This window comes from Acanthochromis polyacanthus, chromosome 17 (assembly GCF_021347895.1).
Source record: "Acanthochromis polyacanthus isolate Apoly-LR-REF ecotype Palm Island chromosome 17, KAUST_Apoly_ChrSc, whole genome shotgun sequence".
Classification (NCBI taxonomy): Eukaryota; Metazoa; Chordata; class Actinopteri; family Pomacentridae; genus Acanthochromis; species Acanthochromis polyacanthus.
This window is the reverse complement of record NC_067129.1, coordinates 9,362,832-9,383,310: the sequence shown is the minus strand read 5'-3', so window position 1 is coordinate 9,383,310 and position 20,479 is coordinate 9,362,832. Positions and strand designations below refer to the sequence as shown.

General features: G+C 41.4%; 1 protein-coding gene across 1 annotated transcript; it reads right to left on the bottom strand.

The window, feature by feature from the left end:
* Positions 1-131: 131 nt before the first annotated feature.
* supt6h (SPT6 homolog, histone chaperone and transcription elongation factor) lies at positions 132-20,350 on the bottom strand. Its single transcript, XM_022208135.2, has 37 exons — positions 20,208-20,350; positions 18,843-18,953; positions 18,594-18,761; positions 15,772-15,845; positions 15,437-15,620; positions 15,227-15,308; positions 14,708-14,963; positions 14,514-14,615; positions 14,268-14,381; positions 14,055-14,144; positions 13,774-13,916; positions 13,430-13,575; positions 13,221-13,328; positions 12,849-13,129; positions 12,587-12,741; positions 11,920-12,115; positions 11,588-11,727; positions 11,347-11,464; positions 11,175-11,251; positions 10,948-11,083; positions 10,662-10,799; positions 10,020-10,187; positions 9,804-9,931; positions 9,453-9,660; positions 9,042-9,189; positions 8,734-8,876; positions 8,482-8,622; positions 8,129-8,324; positions 7,816-7,961; positions 7,505-7,597; positions 7,275-7,388; positions 7,033-7,157; positions 6,544-6,656; positions 4,695-4,772; positions 4,421-4,602; positions 3,681-3,949; positions 132-2,075 (listed from the first exon to the last, which is right to left on the bottom strand). The coding sequence occupies exons 2-37, from the start codon at positions 18,940-18,942 to the stop codon at positions 1,883-1,885; spliced, it is 5,253 nt and encodes a 1,750-aa protein (XP_022063827.1). The 5' UTR covers positions 18,943-18,953; positions 20,208-20,350; the 3' UTR covers positions 132-1,882.
* Between the last annotated feature and the right edge of the window lie 129 nt (positions 20,351-20,479).

Sequence of the window (20,479 nt, the reverse complement as noted above, 5' to 3'; positions counted from 1 at the left end):
TCTGTTCCAAGCTAATCGCATTTCAACCACGAAGAAAATCAGGAATGCAAACACACTGACACATTTACATGTACGCCATATGTCCAGAGACTGCAGCTGGTTTTTAAAATAAACACGAGCACGACACAGAGTTTACTATGAACACTTTTATTAAAGGGATCACTGGTAGAAAAGGTCATCAGCAGTGCCAGAGGCATCCTCTCTCCCCTATCACCAAGTACTGCTGACAACCAATCACAGCCTCGCTGAGACAGATGCAAAAATCTGGCAAGAGATGGAAAACCCAGTATGCTTCCTCAAAAATCATAATTATTTTAAACGATATGCATATTATGGGACCATGATACTTCGCACATTGCAAAATAAAGCACACCATTAAACACCAGTGCTGCTTATTTGTACTGTGGCACAGAGACGCAGCAAAAAAACCTCAATGCACGAGTCAGGAGAGAAGCAGAGTGGCCTCAAACTTCCACATGACGATCACAAAATGTGTTTTTAATATTATATTTATTCACTGAAATACCTGCGTGCAGTTCAGATTATTATACAGTCAGCAATATAAACAGTGGGAAGTCAGTTTGATAGTATCTTCTGCTGATAGTGTTAGAAATCTTGAGCTCATTCACTGAAACTTTTTTTTTTTTTACTGTTGCAGCGATGAATAATCTCATTTTCTGATATTCAGAGGGAAAAGCGATACTGTCTCAGTCTGAATTACAGCGACGGTGTAAGAGATCACATCCTACAAGGTGGTAAACAGAAGTGAAATAATCACTGAACTGCAAACATTTAAGATACAAGAAATTCAACTTTGAGTAAACTTAAAAAAATGATCCTCTGACAGGCTCCTGATGATGTTTCTTTGACAGAGTCAAGTACTTTGTCAAAAATCTGCCGGTTTCCACATACTGTTACTAAAATCAACAGCTTCAAAATGTGAACTTGCTTGTTCTGCGCTGCCTCACAAAAATGCTCACAAAGTCCTTAAGAACAACCACCGTTTCTAATGTGGCACATTAATGTCCACAGAGTACAGGGCGCAGAGTCAACAATACATTAGAGGCTATCTACAGGAGCCAAAATACATATTCAGCTGATCATAATACAGCATGTGGTGGAGACAATTAGCAGTAACTCAGAAAAGCCTCTCTCTCACCGTGTGTGTGTGTGTCTGTACAGTTACTGATGTGTTTGCTTTGACAGATGTGAAGAGCGTAGTCTTAAGCTTCAAACAACAACAACAAAAAAGTCTTTATTCATTGTGACGCACTCCGTACAAAAGTTCCATTTCTTAATTGGCTTGGCAAAGCGCTCGTTTGGCAACTGCTTGCAAAACTCCACCAACCATAACAGATTCTCCTTTGTCAAACTCATTCCTGGATCAAACTAAAATCAATCGCCAAAATAAAGACAGAACGACAGCTTGCCTGTCAGTGTCTGTATAGGTCCATATCCTACGTATTTGTAACTGCAGTCAGATACTTTAAGTTTTTTTTTCTTTTTTCGTTGCACTGACTTTCTGCAGGACATATACAGTGTTATTCTGACTATACAAAATACTACGCAGCCAGAGCACATCGGCTGGAGGTGAGGATATAAAACATTTGGTGTGGGATGGGCAGACACAAGGGTAAGAGAAAGGAAGGAGTTGAGATGAGTCATGATATGAGACTGATTACTGCAGTCACAATATCAGGAGGCAAAGAAAACGTATGAAAGGACAATTGGGAGGATGGAGTGGGCCTCAGCTAGTGGTCAGCTGGATGAAGGGGGCTGATGGGTTGTGGGAAAGTAAAAGGGTAAAGAGTTATCCAAATGAAGAAGTAGTATAAAGGATGAAGTTGGGTGGGGGGGGTGTGGCAACGCCCCCCTGCGTGTCCTATCGATCCATTTCGTCCAGCAGGGGTGTGGCGTCTCCGGCGATGGACATGGGCGTGCTCTCGATCATGGGGCTGGGTGACGGTCGAGGCGTCATCCTCTGGGCTTTCTTCCGCCCCTCTGCTTCTTTATCCTTCAGCCACTGTTCAGCGATCTTGCCCCAGTCCACTGCAGAGGCGTTGCTGCCGCTTGGCCTGCGGGGAGAACAGAAGGGGAGCCGTTTAATTCAACAGTGCATAAAGGAAACCAGATTGTAGGTTCGGCACCACCTAGTGGCAGAAAAATTGCAACTTTTTTATAAAATAAATGAATTTGTGAGTTGCATGCAGTTAAATAGGCATTTGACCATTTGGACTTGGAGATGTTTGTTGAAACACAATGCAAATAGTCGAGACAATGGAGGAGTAATCACTAACCTGACTGAACCCTCATGGATCATAGCCACATAACTGTCCTTTCCATGTCAGATTTTTTTTAAAAATAATTTTATGCATACGGTCTAAAACTGGGCAAAAGCAGATATATCTTGGGGGAATCCCCCCCCCCCAGCTCCCGTAACAAATCAACAAAACCCTGTGTTCAAAGAAGTTACTCTTAACTTTCACATTTCAAGTGACGCGCAGATGCATCAATACTGCCCGCTGCTGCATAATCGAACGAAGCAGGAAGAGGAAGCATCGACGAGTCTCCCTTTAAACTTGTGTCGAAAGTGCGGATTTTGAACTTTCTACCAGTTTCTGAATCGTGTTGATCGGCCAAGTAAAGTTATGATCAATAATAAATGCCACATTTTTTACTGAAGTCTACCTGAGCGCATTTAGTGTGTCTTTTACACATGACGAAACATTGAACTTTGGACTCAGGGGAGAGTCCTCTCTCAAGGAAAATGCTGGCTAGAAAAGCAGAGAAACATGACAGTCCGTTTCCAAAGTTGTTTAAATCAGTCCACTGGACTGTTCAGTGAAGATGTTTCACCTCTCATCTGAGAGGCTTCTTCAGTTCTGGTGCCTCAGCTTTTAACCTCTGTAAGGTGTGGTCAGTGCTGTTCATATTCCAACGACCATTACCAAGACACGTCTGGCTCCTCAACGATGGCCAATGGGAGTGCCAGGGAGAGTCAGTGGGGGTCGTTGAAATGCGAATTTCACAGATGTCACTTTGAATAACCATAACCTGGATGAATGAGAACCTACACAGACATGACAATCCTTTCCTCTTGGTGGAAAGTAGCGTCTGTCCTGTTGCTCGAGCAGTCTTTGGGGAGTGTTGACACAGGTGATGCACGAACAAAGAAGCCCCCCCGCTGGCTCTGGCAGCAGATTCCACGTCTATTTACCACTTTCTGAGTTGTGTTGACAGGCTGAATAAAACTAGAGTTATGATAAATAATAAACGCTGTACTTCTGAGCGAACTTCAGGCGGGCACATTGTATGGTGAACAGCTAAACAGGAAATTGTGTGAAGCCTTCTTTGTAGCCGCCAAAAACAATCCGAGACACATCAGGGAATATTTCTCTTGGTTTTGTAGCTCCTTGGTTAGTGACGTGTGAAAAACAAACTGTGACTCCCCTGCAATTTTAACTATTTTCCATCAGATTGTGTCTTTTTTTTTTTTCACTCTGCTGAATTATAGAGCACTGCAGGGCAATGGAATAAAAGTATGAAACTCGGCTGGTTTTGGGGGTGCTGCTAGGGATGCCAGATTGTAGTGCATTTTGGCCCTCTGTGTAACTTTGGTAAACTGACTTCTTAAACCAGCATAGACTTTCAGGAAATACACATATCCTTCTCGAACTTACTTTGGTTGTTGCTGAGGCGTCCGTCCTCGAGATGAAGTAGAGGACGACGGCGTGCTGGATGAGTGGCCGTGGTGGCTGCTGTGATGACCATGATGGCCGTGGTGTGACACATGGCCTCCGTGTGGGTGGGCGTGTGCGTGAGAGTGTGAGGACTGTGGGGTGGAGCCGGGGTACTGTGGCGTGCCCAGGGCCTGCTGGCTCGGTGTGGTGTAGGAGTAGCTGGGCGTCATCATGGGTGTCGCTATGGGCTGCTGGGGTGTCGCAAACACCTGCAGAAAAGGAATTGTTGCAATGAAAGCAGCTCAGTGAGTTACTCAACATACTGAATATTTTCTGCTGGTTCAACTGTCATCTCATAAAAGTAACATCTCAATTGCAGTCAACAGTTTGAATTATTCAAAGGAAGATAAATTGTGTTAATAGGAATGTCAGAAATGCTTCTTTTAGTCTCAGAGTTCAGATGTTTGCTTAAAAGAAGAATACAGATGGAATTTCTAAATATACGCTCAAGAATTTGCAGTGGAGCTGGTGTAGTGGTTATTTTTTAACTACACCTTCACAAAGGCTCATATTTACCGTTATCAAAAGAGCTCAGGTATCTCTATTTGGTATCATCTCAAGCTGACACCTACAGCCCGTAAAGACTAACTATTAATTTATGGTCAGTCAGTTAGGAGCCGCCAGTATCTAAACGCAACCACCTTCCTTCCACAGTTCTCAACATTAACAGCCGCCCTTACATGATAAGCAGAGGAGCTTCCTCCTCCTCCTCCTCCTGTGCTTCCACCATAGCCGTACTGACTGGAGCCCCACTGTGCAGGGGTGGTGTTGGGGTTCTGCCCCTGGCCTGTGACTGCGGCGATGGCATTGAACATCTGAGAAGTCATGTTGCGTGGGAGGGCGTTGACGGCTCGTGTCAAGTCTGGAGAGGAAGAAATGGATGCATCAGAAAACACTAAAAGCAACTGATGTTGAAAATATAGATGAGTGTTTGTAGTAGAACACGGGACTCACCTGCAATGTTGATGTTGGCTGGAGTGGCATTCAGGGATGCAGGCGTCCTTGTTCGGCTGCTGTTGCTGGGAGTGATGCCTTTGACAGAGGACAAAATGTTAGATAAACACTTTCAATACATTTCAATGCATGCAATGTACACTATAAACCAGGCATGTCCAAAGTCCAGCCCGTTCACAGCAGTGCTTTTTTTTTTTTTTTTACCAGAACACGAGTCGACTGAAAATGCTACAAAGACAAGCTATGAGGTGGTGATTTTAATTGCAAAGCACTTTAAATCTTTTTCCAATGGTGAATTCATACAAGATTGTGTGTGAAAACGGCTGAAAATATCTGCCCTGAGAAGAAGCAAGAGTTTGCCAAAGTTTGCCTGGCATGAAATACTGTAGCGTGGCGAATTGAAGGTGTTTCAGCATACATTAAAAGACAGTTGGAGGGCAAAGGAGCGAATTTTGACTTCTTTTCAGTAGCGTGTGATGAAAACATAGATGCATCAGATACTGCTCAGCTGCTTATTTTTTTGAGAGGGCTGGATGATGAGATGAACGTGACTGAAGAGCTTCTTGACCACCAGAGCTTTATGGACAAAACCAGAGGAACGGATTTATTTGTATCTGTTAATTAAGCTGTGGATGATATGAAACTGCCCTGGAAAAAAGTCACTGGGATTATCACCTGCCATGGCTGGAGAACCAAGTGGACTGTCAACCCTAATCTACAACAAGGTGAGTGAAGAAGGAGGCCATCATTTATCATTCATCAACAAGTTCTCTGTGCTAAACATTTCAAATATGACCATGTCATGAAGCCGGTGATAAAAACTATTGATTTTATTCGCTCTAAAGCCCCGTCCCACCGCCAGTTTAAACAGTTTCTACTGGACATCCAGGCTGAGTATGGAGATGTTTTAGATCACACCGATATAAGGTGGCTCAGTTGGGGGTCTGCGCTGCAGTGTTACTTCTGTCTGTGAAGGGAAATCGGACAATTTTTGGCAGATATGGGACAACTAATGTCAGAACTATCGGATCTTTATTGACTATTTGGGATTATTAGTTGATATAACAAAGCACTTGAATGTTTTGAACACGGGTCTTCAGGGCCAAGATGCAGCGGTGAAGCAGCTGTATTCACACATCAAAGCATTTGAAACAAAGCTGCAGCTTTTCCAAAGGCACTTGTCACAAGCATGAATATATTGTAAAATTGCAGTTAATTTGTTTTGTGTTGGTCAAAACCAGTTATAAAAATATCTGAACACATGGAATTTGCACTTCACTATAGGTTGAACGTTGGTGTTTTATTCCTGTTCATATGTCTTCGGCAACATTAACTACCAATGACATTTAGAGTTAAAAATGCACCTGAATCCCGATCTTTTTTCCCCTCAGTTCGGCTCATTTCATTATATTTGGCCTTTGGATATTAAAAACAGAGTGATTTTGGTCAGACCTGTTTAGGTTTGCAATACATAACTGCATTCATTGATAAGAAGTCAGAAACTTTTCAGGAAAAAAAACCTCTCTTCATCAACATGCTTTGGCCTTACACTCCTGGTGCTTTGGTCACCCTTAATGATGGGATGTCTCTTTATACAGAGATAAGTGCTAATCTGTCCACTGTACTCTCTGAGCCCTCCTCTTAAAGTTTATGGAAACATTTCATTTTGAACATGTACAAAATGCAATGAATTTTCCATCAAACAGCCAAGTAGCATTTGGTTTCAATGGTTCAAAGATTGTCGGGCAGAATGGTTGGCCCTCACGCATGTTCACCTCATCAAATCCTGCCCTCTTTCAAAAAAGTTTGGACACCCCTGCTATAAACGAAGGGGATAGTGCTTCAATACCTGGCACAGGTTCCTGATAATGGTCCTTAAACCAACGGAATAGTCCATTCACTGTTGGAAATATTTGTGAACGGTAGCGGAAGCCATCCGGAGTGATGGTCACATACTCAATCCTGAGAGAACAAAAAAAGTTGTCGTTCAGTTCTACAGGTAAACAAAACTTCCATCAAACCACAAACACCAAACATGTCTGGGCAGTAGAAACGTTGTGTGGGAGTGTGGATGAGACTCAAAGATTCACATTTGCAAATATGAGCTTGTATGCTAGCTGTGGGTCTTTGCCTGTCACCATGTCGAGATGATTCATGAGTATTTACAGCTTTGAATGGCATCATTTGCAGTACTTATGATTTTAATGAGCTAAACCTCTGACAGTAAGAAAAAACTAATAATTTTAAGATTTTAAAGTTTGCTGTTACAATATTTTCTGCTCATGACCTTATTACAGTGAGTAATCAGAAAAAGGAAGACAAAAACATTTCTGCTCACCGGGGTTTTCCACGAGGCTGGTAGCCCAGTATGAATTTTCCTGGCAGATCTTTACATGCCGAAATAAAGTAAGGAATAAAAGTAGGCTTCTCCCTCTTTGTTCGGACCAATAATTCCTCCATTTTCTATCAAATAGGAACAGGAAAAAAGAAGGGGTGCAACAGTGAGAAGACTTCTTGAGACTTGTTTTGAGCCGTTTGAATAAGACTACCAAATCCTCAGGAAAGAAAATCAGTGTGTACCTCCTTGCTTCCCCCACTGCACTCCTGGAAGTACTTATGCCCCAGCAGATCCCTGGCAAATGATGCCATTGGCTGAATGTACCGAGCAGTGATTTCATCCAAGTCCTCAAACTCCTGCAGGTAATCAGAGAAAGTCTTAAAGAATGAAGCAGCCACAACACTTTTTCACAAGTGCAGGTTTGATGAGGAAGCACACAATCATACTAAAGAAAGAGAAGAAAACGGCTTACTTCAGTGTTGATCCACAGTGTGTGCCCCAAGCTGAACGCATTCTCTTTGCCCTCTTCTCTCACATCCACATGCTGGTAGATACCATCAGCCACCTCAAAACATTAGATTCAGTCAGACAGGAATACGAACAAACTAATAACATTAGAACTCAATGAATTGTTCTCGTATGTTTTAAATAGTGACTCGTATTTTTATTGAATCTAATCATGTGTGTCTCAGTTTTCGTCAACAATTATTGACATGGTAAAGTTTTTTATTCCATTCATTAATTTGACCATTTATCACACTGCTGCACCCTCATGTTTCTTACTTTCCAGGTGACTGTAAGATGGTTCTCTCCTTTGCTGCTGGGTCTGATGATCAAGTCTCCCTGGTCCAGGGTCTCCATCATCTTCTCTGCCTGGTTGAAACTGATATTGTGGAAGTTGGGGTGGGCGATGACACGCTTTATATAAGCTGAGGAGACAGAAAGGATGCAAAAATGAAAAAAGAGACAAAAAGTTGGATAAGGATCATTGGTGTGAAAGTAAATATTCTCAGTTAAACCAAAATCCACCCAGAGTAGTGCAGTTCATGGTTGTATAAGTGTTTTGTTTCACTTCGAACTGTGTTATTATACTAACGAGTTCGCTGTTGTTTCTTTTTGAGCTCCTCTTCTTGTTTCTGGTCCTCAGACTCTGTGTCAAAGTCATAGTAGCTGTCCTTGGGAAGCTTCCATTCATTGGCTTTGTCCATCAGATCTGAGGTGCGGCACGTCAGGTCAACACTGAATTTCTCAATGTCGATTTTCATGATGCGGCAGTGAACTGTCATGCCCACCTGATGGCAGAGGGGAAGAAGGAGTCAAGTATTATGCAGGTGTCAGGACAGAAATACAGGAAGGAAAAAATGGATAACAATTAATCATAGATCTATCAGGACAAGGCCATGTAACTGACACCAAAACACAACCAACGATCAACAAACAACGCCTCACCTTGACCCTCTCCTCAGGGTGTTTAACCACTTTGTCACTGAGAAACTTTGTGGGAATAAATCCTTGGACACCGTTGTCTAATCTGCTCCGCACTCCAATAGCCTGACCTGGACATGAACCGCTGTCAAAGTGATTCCACACCTGAACGAAAACCACAAAACAAAAGGGAAAAAAAGAAATGATGTTTAGATGTCAGATTCATTGGTTCCACACATTAAGTTGTCAAAACAGGAAAACTCAGGCGTCTGGTACCTCGCTCAGTTCAGGGAAGTTGTCCTGCTGGCAGAATGGACACTGCCACAGGCCTGTTGCATCGTTACGTATGGCCTGGTCGTAACTCTCTCCCTGAGGCCGTCGGTGAGCAATACCAGTTACTACACTGGTGATCAGCTTACCTGAAAGAAAAGGTGGTAAAAACATTAACCACGGGCAAAATAATTGATCACACACAAAACACACTTCTACAATGACTCACTTCACTGCTTTGAATATCATATCATATATTATTGATCCTTGTTCAAATTACATATAAAAATGTACTTTAGTGTAGCATGTATTACCAATATAAAAGGTCTCTGGAGTCTCCTTAGTGAGCAGATTGAAGACCTCCTCTGTGTTGGGGACTCTGTAGGGAACTCTGAGGTCTTTGTACCGGCAGCTCAGCTCAGCACGGATGTCATACAGAGTAATTCCCTTGTTACCGTAACCCTAGAAAGACAAAACAAGGAAGAAAACAAAATTTATGATAAAACCCTCTGAAAGGTGAGAGACTCTTTTGGCTTCACATGTTCCTGAAATATATAGTGCTGTCTAACAGATCTCCCTTTGCTCTGCACTGAAAGCAAAAAAACAAGAGAAAAAGGAAAAAAAAAAGTATTCTATAGTTTTCTCGCCTTTAGATTATCTGTTGTGCTCTTGCAATGGAATGAATGAGAAATTGCCACAATCAAAGCTTCAACACAAACACTGACCTGTCTCTCAAGCTCTTCAGCAAAGGCATCCAGGTCCAGATCTTTGAGACGTTCTGGGTTTTCCAAGATCTCCTCCAGAGCTCCGGCTGGGTTGGCATCTTCTGCCGACTCATCATACTCGAGGGCGTCCACGGCCATCTTGCGAGCCCACTCATAGGTCTCTGGGTGGACACGAGAACCATCCAGAACCTCGATATAGGAGTCCGTGCTGGATGCAGAGTGTGAGAGGAGAAAAACAAATGCTGACTTAAAATACCCTCACTGTAGGCTTGACTAATGATAGTATATTCAACATTATGTGAAACATCTGAATGATCTGAAAATGTGACATAAAGGGTAAGAGGGACCGACCTGTCCCCAAGTGATGCAGTGTCGATCTTGATGAAACCGGCGCAGTTTATAAAAACCTTGGGCCCCATGTGGCACATTGTGACCAGCTGAGTTCTGTTTTCCAGACGAGTGTTGTTCTGTTTCAGAATCTGCACAAAAACAAGATTGACAGTGGATCAGGTCAACAGATGAGGCACTATACTGCAATCTAATAAGCATATCAGCATAAATCCATACCTTGAGAAGGTGGGAGCCCTTCCTCGGTCCCAAACCACAGACATACTGGACCAGACTCTGAGTGTGAGGGTGGGCAATAGCTCTGTTCACATCCACCCCAACCTCATTGACACGGTTGATGAACTCACAGTAAAGAGCACAGAGCAAATCCTCCTTCACCACATGTTCCTGAGAAAGAAAATGAGGAAAAACATACCAATAGTTTCACAAAGATGTGCTGTACATAGCTGCAGGACCATGTTTTCCAATATGTCGCAAAGTTTAATTTACATTTTAACACATCAGGAGACTGGAGAGGATGAAGGTTAAAATCATCATGTTAATTTACACAGACAAGTATTTTATTTATTGAGTGGCCATTTCTAGATTTAGAATTTGTTAAAACTTAGACTGCAATATGCAATGGGTGTATATGATGCTACAAAAGAATAAAAGGTGGACAAACAGCAAAAAATTACTCTCCCGATTGGGAATATCTAATCAAAGCACCAAATGGCAACCCTGAAGAACGACAGCCTCCAATATTTCAGATTGTCATACAAGAGCAAAACAGTTCAGTCTTTGAATGATACATGACAATGCTTCAGAAATACACAGCAATAAATATATTAACACAATAAATCTATTTCTTCAAACGCTCACCTGCAGTGGGTGTAGTTTGAGGCAGAGAATATCCTCATCAGTGCTGCAGACCTGAGCATACTCCACCAGGGGATCCTGGATCTTCCTGGCTATCGAGACAGCCTGTCGCAGCAAGGGAGGATAATCCCTGAAATCAGTCTGCACAGAGAGAAAGCAGGAGGAAAGGAGAAAGTGAGAAGTGGAAGAAAACACTCAGTGGGATGCTGGGTGCAGTGAACTTGCTGTTGTGAAACCACTGATTTGTTTGCGGACGGTGTGGCTGTAAAGTGATGTGTCACATATTCACCTCAGATTTCTTACTGTTCATGTACAGTGTAGCCAGTTCATTGTCAACAAGCTCCACTCCCACAGCGGGCAGAGAGGACTCCTGCTCAAGCTCACCGATAGTTCTCTTGATGTCCTCCATAATCATTTGGGCGTCTCTGCAAACGCAACATGTTTTTTTTTTAAGATTTCAAACCCAACTCCGACTTGTGGTTTTCCAAGACGTACAGAAAGAAATCCCTGACTTACCGGTTTTCTCCAGCTACAGCTACCACATGAGGTTTCTTGCTGGACAGAAACTTCTTGAGATTTTCAATGTCATGGGCCTGTGGACATCCCAGAGACGCATTCAGTGACACGCTTTCAATGTTTGAAACAAAAAAGCATCTCGTGACTGCACAGTTGTGTTCTCTGCTTGTACCTTCTTCTCTCTCTCATCCTCCCTAAAGGCATTCCGTCTCTTCATGAAGTAGGGCAGACGAAGGAAGTCTACCACCTCTCCTTCCCCATTGATCAAAGCACAGAAAACGGGTGTATCTCTGTAAGAGCAACGTTTAAACATAAGTTCAATTCGAACATTCAGCATAGTGAGTACTTTGGGTTTAGTGTCAACGATTAGGTACCAATTTATCTGAGAATAAAATGTATCGCGGGGCACATACCTGCTAGGTGCATAGGCTACACCTAGAACCCGAATGCCTTTTCCCTGACTCTCATCCATCAGGTCATCATCTTCTTCAACTTGCTGATCTGGCCTGTAAGGAGCCACCTTAAGCCAGTTGTACAACCGGCGACAGCAGGACTTCAAGGACAGATAGACAGAGGGTCAATAATCAGTCAAATCATTAACAAATGTATTCATGGTTAATGATTATTTTACGTCACAGTTTCCCCAAATATGGTGCTTTTGCGAGGAGTTGAATATCTTTGCTTAACTCCAATGTGGTAATGTACATAATATGTTGCATGGAAAACAGATACAGTAGATAATTACCCTGACAATGCTCTCTTTGGCCTCAGCAGTCAGTTTACTCTTGAGCTCCTTTGCCATCTGAGGGTAGAGGAACTGAGTGAGAGCTCTCTCTATGGCTAAAGTTCGCTGCCTGTTCCATTCCTGCACCTGGTGACTGAACTCATCCCTGTAGTAAAACTGTTTGATCTCGTCAAAGTACGTCTGGTCCCCAGCATACCTGAAGAGAAAGAAGGGAGCATCTTAATATTAGCAGTCATAATTCAACAGTCTCATGTTCTACTGGCAAGAATCTGGATTTAAAAAACTAAGCTACTGCTGGAATTCTCAAGAAATTAAACTCATGGGATCTATCCTACTTATTAACTCCTCTTTCTTCCAACATCCAAGCTAGGTTTCCATGCAGACACGGAAAATGGGACAACAGTTAGTCACATCAGAGCCTGTTTTGATAAATATCCTGAGGCCAAGGCATACAAAATTGAGAGTAATTGCAAGACCTCAGGATGTTTCAATATTTATGATTTGTCTCATCTTGTTGATCAAAATTGACTTGATGTAAATGGCCACCACCCGTAACGCTGAGCCAAACGTCTTATTTGAACTGATGAGGTTCAACATATATACGTCTGCTAGACCACTATCATAAAAAGACCTTTATAAATATCCACTGTATTGCCATTGTACTCACCCTTTAACCCCTATAAGGTCGATGCAGATATCAATAGTAAGCAGCCCCTCATCCTCAGCCAGGCACATCTTCAAGAACTGATCCCCATTCAGCTCTTTCACAGGCTTGTTTTTAAGATACTTGAAGGAGTACGCAAAATGAGCCTCGTCTATCTCCTACGGGAAGTAAGCAAAGGGAAAAGCCGGCTTAGAAAGGTCCATTTGGATTAGATGTCTGCAATTTTTGTGTTTTCAAAATGTCTGCCAATAAATTTGCCCCCTACCTTTTTTCCCTTCTTTGTAGGTTTGATGTTGATTTTCGCCCTCTCCTGAAAGGTCTGTCGCAGAACATGTCTGACCAAAGGTTCCCGAGCAATCTGCATGGCAACCATGTACCTGGTTCCTTCCAGCACTGCCTCAGGAGTAGAAAACTGGCTGCAAACATAATCTTTGGCCAGCTCTACAGGCTCAGCAGGGAACTGCTCCGTCTCGTGACGCTGATAGCTGTCTCTCAGATTTTCACCAAACTGCTCTGGAGTTAATCCAAACTTTTTCGCCAAGCCATCTGCAGTAAGGAAGAAAAAGAAAAAGTAGTGATATAGTAGTGATATTTGAACACTGAGATTGTAGTGTCCACAACAGAAAAGGAGACTAACCGAGTCCTACGCTCTGACAGATGCTGTACATATCCCTACGAGATGCCAACTTGAGGTCAGGTCCTTTCTGTTCTTCCTCTTCTTCCACCTCCAATTCCTCCTCTTCACCTATAGAGGCAGTCGAGCAGCATTTTGTTAAACATCAGTTCTGACCATAAAAATTCAGCCGTTTTAATCCATGATCTTCTAATAAACCTGATCCATCTTACCATCCTCTGACACTTCTTTGATCTTCTTGAGCCTCTTCTTGTTGGCTTTAGCAGCATTCTGCATCTTGGGGATGTCTCGGCCATAGTAGAGCAAAAAGTGATTGTACACGTCACCCAACTCTTCAAGAGTCTGCACATCTTTCAGCCTTTAAAAAAAACACAGGAATGATTGTTATTGTACAAAAATAAAGCAGTGAGGATAAGGAATAAGCATGGTTTACTATTTATCCTCACGTAATACTAAAATTTTATTACATTCAATTATCCATTGCTTAGTGCAATACAACCAAGTAATAAGAGATAATCATTTTCTGCATTAGACCATCAGTGTTAGCAAGATGTACCTTTCCATGTCAGCAGTGTCCAAAGGACGGATCCCATCAGCCAAAGGTTTGTCAGGGTCAGCAGAGATCTGCTCAAACTGGAAAGACTGCATCTTTTGGAACAGACGGGTCAGATTCTGCTTCCGAGTCTTCAGCTGAGTCCACTGGTGGGCAGAGGAGGAACAATGATGTTAAACAATAATGGAAGTATGTGATTTGCAATTAACTGTAGTTGTTTACCTACTTATTCAAACCATTACTGAAGGATTTGTCTGTAACAAAAACATTGATATTAACTATACCTTTTCATCCCACTGCCACACCTTCCACAGATCATTGATATTTAGCTCTGGTTCCACATATTCTTTCCTGTAGAAAGCAATGAAAGGGACCTGAAAAAAAGAAACAAGAAGTCTTTAGAAAAACCTCACATCTTGGCTTCCTATTAACACACACTGAGACATTGCTGTCTTCAAGGCAGATGCTGAATGAAGGAAATATGAAGGAGAGCTCACCTCAAACTGCTGGTTCCTCATAAAGTTGAGGGCCTCTTTGATCTTAGCAATCGTACTGGGGCCTTTCCTGCTGAAGTTTGTGGTTGTCCCTCTGTCTAGATAATCTGTGCTTTCCTGTAAAGAAAACAGAAGAAAAATTGTCATTTTTGTAATAACAATCCAAAGAAATGAGAAAAGAAAATCAATATAGTGGACATGAACCAAGCAGGATGTCTGAAAATGCCAGATAACAGGCGAAAACTGTACCTGCATGGAGATGGTAAGAGTGGAGAAACCATGTCTGAAGATCCACTCTGCCTCCTCTTCCAGTTCATCATCCTCAGCAGGTTTAACAGGGATCGATCGTAACTACAAGACAGAAAACCACAAGAGTGAGGAGGACAACAACAGGCAAACACACATTAAATATGCATACAATTCATTAACCTTCAAACACACACCTGGAACCTCTCAGGCATGTCTGTCGAGCGGATCTCGTTGTCTTGGTCGGTCATGTGACTACTCTCCAGCTCACTGGGCTCGTAGAGCTCAAAGATGCTCTTCCTTCCCTGCCTCCTCTTGGTCTGTTTCTTGGGCCGATCCCAGCCTTCTTCATCTTGATCCTCTTCCTCCTCCTCACCCTGGTCATAAGCATCGGCATCAAAATCAGCAAAGTCGAAGTCGCCACCAAAAATCTCCTGGGCCTCCTGGAGGGCTCTGTGGAGGAATCAACAGAGAGCAGGACAAACAGCAGTGATTACATAATTTTCAAAAGTCATTCAATGCTTGCCATTTTGTGCTTACAGTCTCAGAGTTTCCTAAAATACACATATGTGAAAAATAATGTAGAATTAAATACTGCAGTGACGGTTAAGCTACGTCATTTAATGTGTAGGAAACATAAAAACAAGCATCCGTCCGTTCCATTGATTATTCTTTAAGACAAAAACTACTATATTTGCTGTATAAACGACACTCACGCATCAGTGTATCCCGAGAACTTCTTGCCCTTCTTTTTGGTGATGGGTTGGCCGTCATCATCAACAATGAAATCATCAATATCTGTGGAACAACGCATACATTTAAAAACCAATCTATTTCATACTAGATCAAATGAAATAAAATGTGTCGCAATGCTAGCATTCCTATACTTTTTCTTATTTCTAGAACACAAAAATCTTCTGGCTAACCTGACTCCTCATCCTCTCCTTCTTCGTCATCATCTGCATGATGTTGGAGAGGTTCATCAACTGCCTCGCCTTCCTCCAGCTCGCCCTCGTGATCCCCGTGAAAGATCTCATCCGCTATCAAGTCCTTCTCGTCGTCATCATCTTCATCATCGTCCAGTGTTTTCACACGGTCATATTTCTTCTTCTGTGATACATACAGGTACAGCATCAGTACAGATACCTCAAACATTTACAAGTGTACAAAAATGTCATCAAAATACAGGAAGTTAGGAATAATATGAAGCTTATTATTGCAACCACAGAGGAAAAAAATTGTGATTTGAAACAATTCTTACCCTCCTTTTCACTTTGACACCCAAGTTTTCCTCGATGAGGTCAAGATCATCATCATCCAGGTAGTCATCATAATCTGCAAAGATAAAAAGCGTCAGAGGAAACAACCTCAAGACAGTTGCAATTCTACCACTGTAAGAAAAAAAGTGATTCTGCTTTTATGCGTAACAGTCATGATTAAATGTGGAGGTGTAAAGATGAAAACAAAACTTATATAAAGTTTGGCACATTTAAACCACAGTGACCGAGAATCCACAGTATTACTCTGTGTGGCCGCTGCAAGCAACTATTATTTAGTTTACTGAAGCAACGCATTCACTTTGTTTAATATGAGAAGGCAATGATATCAAACAGGTTATCCAACACACTACAAGGGAACTAACATCAAATATCAACTGCCCAGTTATGTGGGTGCATCTGGCTGAATGACAAATGGAGCTGAAAGCAGAGGAAGCAACCAGTTATTTTACTTGTCCAAGAGAAATTTGCTTATGCTCCAGTCTTATTCTTCAGATGTATATTTCCTCTCACTTTAACGCACTGTTAATTACAGCCCAGAACAAAATGAAGGCCCCCAAAAAATAACTAAAAACCACAACATGTAACTGCAGTGAAGGTTGAGCAACTCAATGTGTTCTGTATTAGTCTGGGAATTCACTGGCGACTCAATCACACCAGGAAGAATATCAAAATGAGGTCATTGAGGTATTATTTCTGCCACAGCAATGTTGAGGAAACCTGTACTGTTTGTGTAATCAATACGTGGTCTCATATGTGTTCAGTAAAGCATTACTTATTGTCAGACAGAAATTTTACATATCATCACATCGTGCACAGGTGTGGGAGAGAAAAGAATATCAGGTTGAATTGCAAGTTCTTAAAAGCAAGAAGAAAATTTATGAGTATTCAATGTTATCTAAGGTGAGACCAGAGACAGACATGCTATTGTGCAAGAATGCAGGTGGGGATGTTCCTAAAACAGATGTGTAGCTCAAATAATTAGGTGTTTTTTCCTGGCAACATCTACAGTGCTGCTTCAGCAATATTGTAGAATTAGACCAATCAGAAAGCCCAGTGGGTAGATGCTGAACTATCAGTAACATGGCATCAATCCAGGAGGAACATGATGTAAGAAGTGTAAAAGAATACGCCAGGAGAGAGACTCTTTGCATGTCTGATGTACTATTGACTCATGATTATTTGAATAATGAATTTTAGGTGATCCATCAGCACTATTTCTGTCAGTCTGATTTGGTTTCTATGAACACAACACACATGTGGATGCTTGATAAAAAGCTGTTGAGAAACTAAAGAAAACAGAATTAATTTCACAGTCAAGACCTGATTTAAAACGTGCTCAGACTTTCTGTGTCTGAAATAATCATTATTTTGTTAAACATGAACTGACAGAAAAGAGAAATCTCTCAGTTCAGTGGAAATATTCTGAACATGATCAACACTGGATTTTTAAGACAGACATTAATATGTGGGAGATTCAAAAACCTGCTAACAATACATTTGCAGATTCTTTGGAAATAACCACTTGATGTCAAAAAACAATCTTGATCAATAAAATATGTTGTTTTTGATTGTTTTATTGTGACCAAGATCAATGTTAAGTCAAACATTTGATAGTTAAATAACCTAAATGTTCTCTGGTCAACTCCGCAATAAATTTCTCACACTGACAGATTTATTGGTCTGGCTTTAATATGAGTATGTCAAGTGCCTGACTGAGCAAACCAATTAACAATGAACCAAATAATGTTTGAACAGACTACAACAGGCTTGAGGAAAGAAGGCAATATGAGAAAATCATTTTTAACTCCAGAACCACCAAGAGGTCAGTTTAACCCAACTGCCATTTTCAAATCGATGCAATTCTGAGAATATAAAACCCCTACATTTCTTAGTTCCTGATTTTTCCTAAAATTACTTAGTTAATAATTTAATGAATTATGGGGAGAGTGGGATAAAAAGGAATTTTTTATACCTCAAACTGCTGAGGGGCCATTTTCACCACTCACAGAAAACGATTACATAATACTGTGCTCAACACTCGTCTGGTTGGCTAGCAATGCCTATTCTTTAGATGATGTTTAAGAAAAAGTGTGAGCTACATCGGAAAGACAGACTTGATAAATACATAGACAGGTGAGATCAGAGTGAGATAAACAATAAATCATGACCACCAGCTGTAAGGAATAACATGTTGGACCACACTACATGAAATAACCAAGTGTAACTGAATAAATCTGTTCTGTTCACTACCATTTCCGATAGCCATTTGTTTCTTTGTCTCTCTTTAAGCAACAGATTTCCACATACATTTATTGTTCTGGGTTCTTTTGTAACTCATTGGTGAGGAGATCACAAACATGTGACATCATTGCTTTCTTTCTAATCGATTGTCCGGGCAGGATAAACATGAATATGCTATTACTGAAGCGATGAAATAACACAGCACTGAGAGTGTGATTCATCAAACCAAGAACACAGTCATCAACAGCAAAAAAATAGACACATCAATACCCGTAGATGTGATGTTTTGGGCTGCAACACTTTACTACTGAAACTCCACCTAAACAGCCATTTTACAAAACACCAGCATCATGACCACTGCAGTGCTAGCACACAACGACAACAGCCAGTGCTTCTGATTTTCTTGTTGTGAACCATACAGGGGCTGAGGACAGCTGGGAGAACGTAAAGGGGCAAGGAAACAAGCTAACGCAGAAAGTGAAGGAATATTAAACCATTATTTCCGAAATACTTTGAGGATGCAAAACTTCATTCAGCCTTTAAAAAGACCTGATGGACTTACTGCGCTTTTTACGTCGATGCCTCACTTCTTCTTCTGAGTCACTGCCCCCTCCACTCCCACTTCTTTCAGCTTCTTCCTCCTCCCCTTCCTCATCTCCATCATCAATCAGTCCACGTAAATTTCCTTGTTCATCCTGGTCCTCTGTGTTCTCCTCTTCTTCCTCCTCATCTGTTAAATAGATAGATTTATGAGCACCACACAACTCTAACTATAAAACACATATCCTGAGTTAAAGAAACCAGAGCTTACCATCTTCTTCCATAAACCTTTGGGTCTTCTTAGGCTTCAGGTCCTTCTCTTCAAATTCTTCCTCTGACTCCTCAGCCTCACTTTCAATAAAGTCTGACATGATGGCTGTTCCTGCAAAAAATACAAATGGTCAAATATACACAAAAATTCACCTTGACATCAACTTTTGCAAAGCTTCCCCTTAAGCTTTAAGTTTAGGAAATTCATTATATTTTAAACCATTATGAATATATTAGTTTGTTTTAGCTATTGATGAACCTCAGCTGCTCATTGACATAATATGATGAGATAGACTTCAATAATCAAACCTCTGAAGCAGATTTTTGGGCTATACTGTTTCACTAATCAGGTTACAGGTCTGAAGATTTGTGTGAGTTTGACCAAAAAGCTTCCTATTATAGCCTTATAGCCTTTAGGACCTACTCCAAAAGCTAAAACATCGTTAACTGACTGTCTAGTTTGGGCTGATGCTGTCCCACATGCACATCTGTACAATTATATGTGTGCTGTCTTACCACATAAGATGAACAATATTTTCCAGGTACAAAATTACTTTTCAAACTAATTGATGATATTTCACAGGTACATACATACACAAGAGACTGATTACACGTGAAAGCAATACCTTTAAGCACATTTGCATAAACGTTTAATGTGCATCGAATGATATCTCACATTACTATACGTTCATGCTTTTATATGACCTGGTAACGTTTTTTTTTTTACTCTACCACAGATCTATAATGTGAGTAAACTGCAACAATACTACATTTAACTAACGAGCTTCCAAACGACAACACATAGCGATGTCGCAATGCGCACACACAACATCCACAGACATGCCTAACCGAACAACGACGGTGTTCTCAATCTTACTGTAGCTAACGTTATCCACATGGCATTTTTTCAGCCAGCTGGTGAACCGTTCACCAACTAAACTAACATCTGAGTGAAAACACTGAGCAATAACGCCAGCTAACGTTATTATCTCTAAGAGCTAGCAACCAGTAGCGAGGCTATACCTGTGTTAGCAATGTAAGTTGGCTAGTGACCTCCCTTTGAGCAAGTAGCAGGTATTTAATCTTCACGGTATTCTTTTAAATTACAAGAATATGTTATTCGTTAATAAAAGAAGAAGTCGAACCAAGTATCCTACTGAAGAAATTAAACCAAAATAACCGGACCAACTTCGAAGTCGTCCAACATTAGCCCGTTAATGCTTTAGCGTCTCAGTGCGTTAGCCTGACTTTAGCCGGAACGACAACAACAGGCAGCAGCGTTAGCATTACCGCTAGCTCCTGAACGACTGTTCGATAAGCAGCACAGTGTAGACATTGCAAACGACCACGGTGAAATTGGACTTACAATTTTCAGTGCGGTGGTATAGTCCGAATATAGTTACAATAATTTCTGGTTTGTGTTGTGTTTTGTGTTTCGTTGCTCGCACTTCTAAAAATGGCCGAGACCGAGCGGCGTGATGACAATTCCGGGACGCAGTGAGGGAACTTCCATTCGCTAAGGGAGCGAGGTGACGCCCCTACTGGTTCACCGCGATACTACGCAAAACCGATCAATTAAACAAGTCTGCGCAATATAACAATCGGTATACTGGTGAGATTTTTTTTTCATGCTATGAC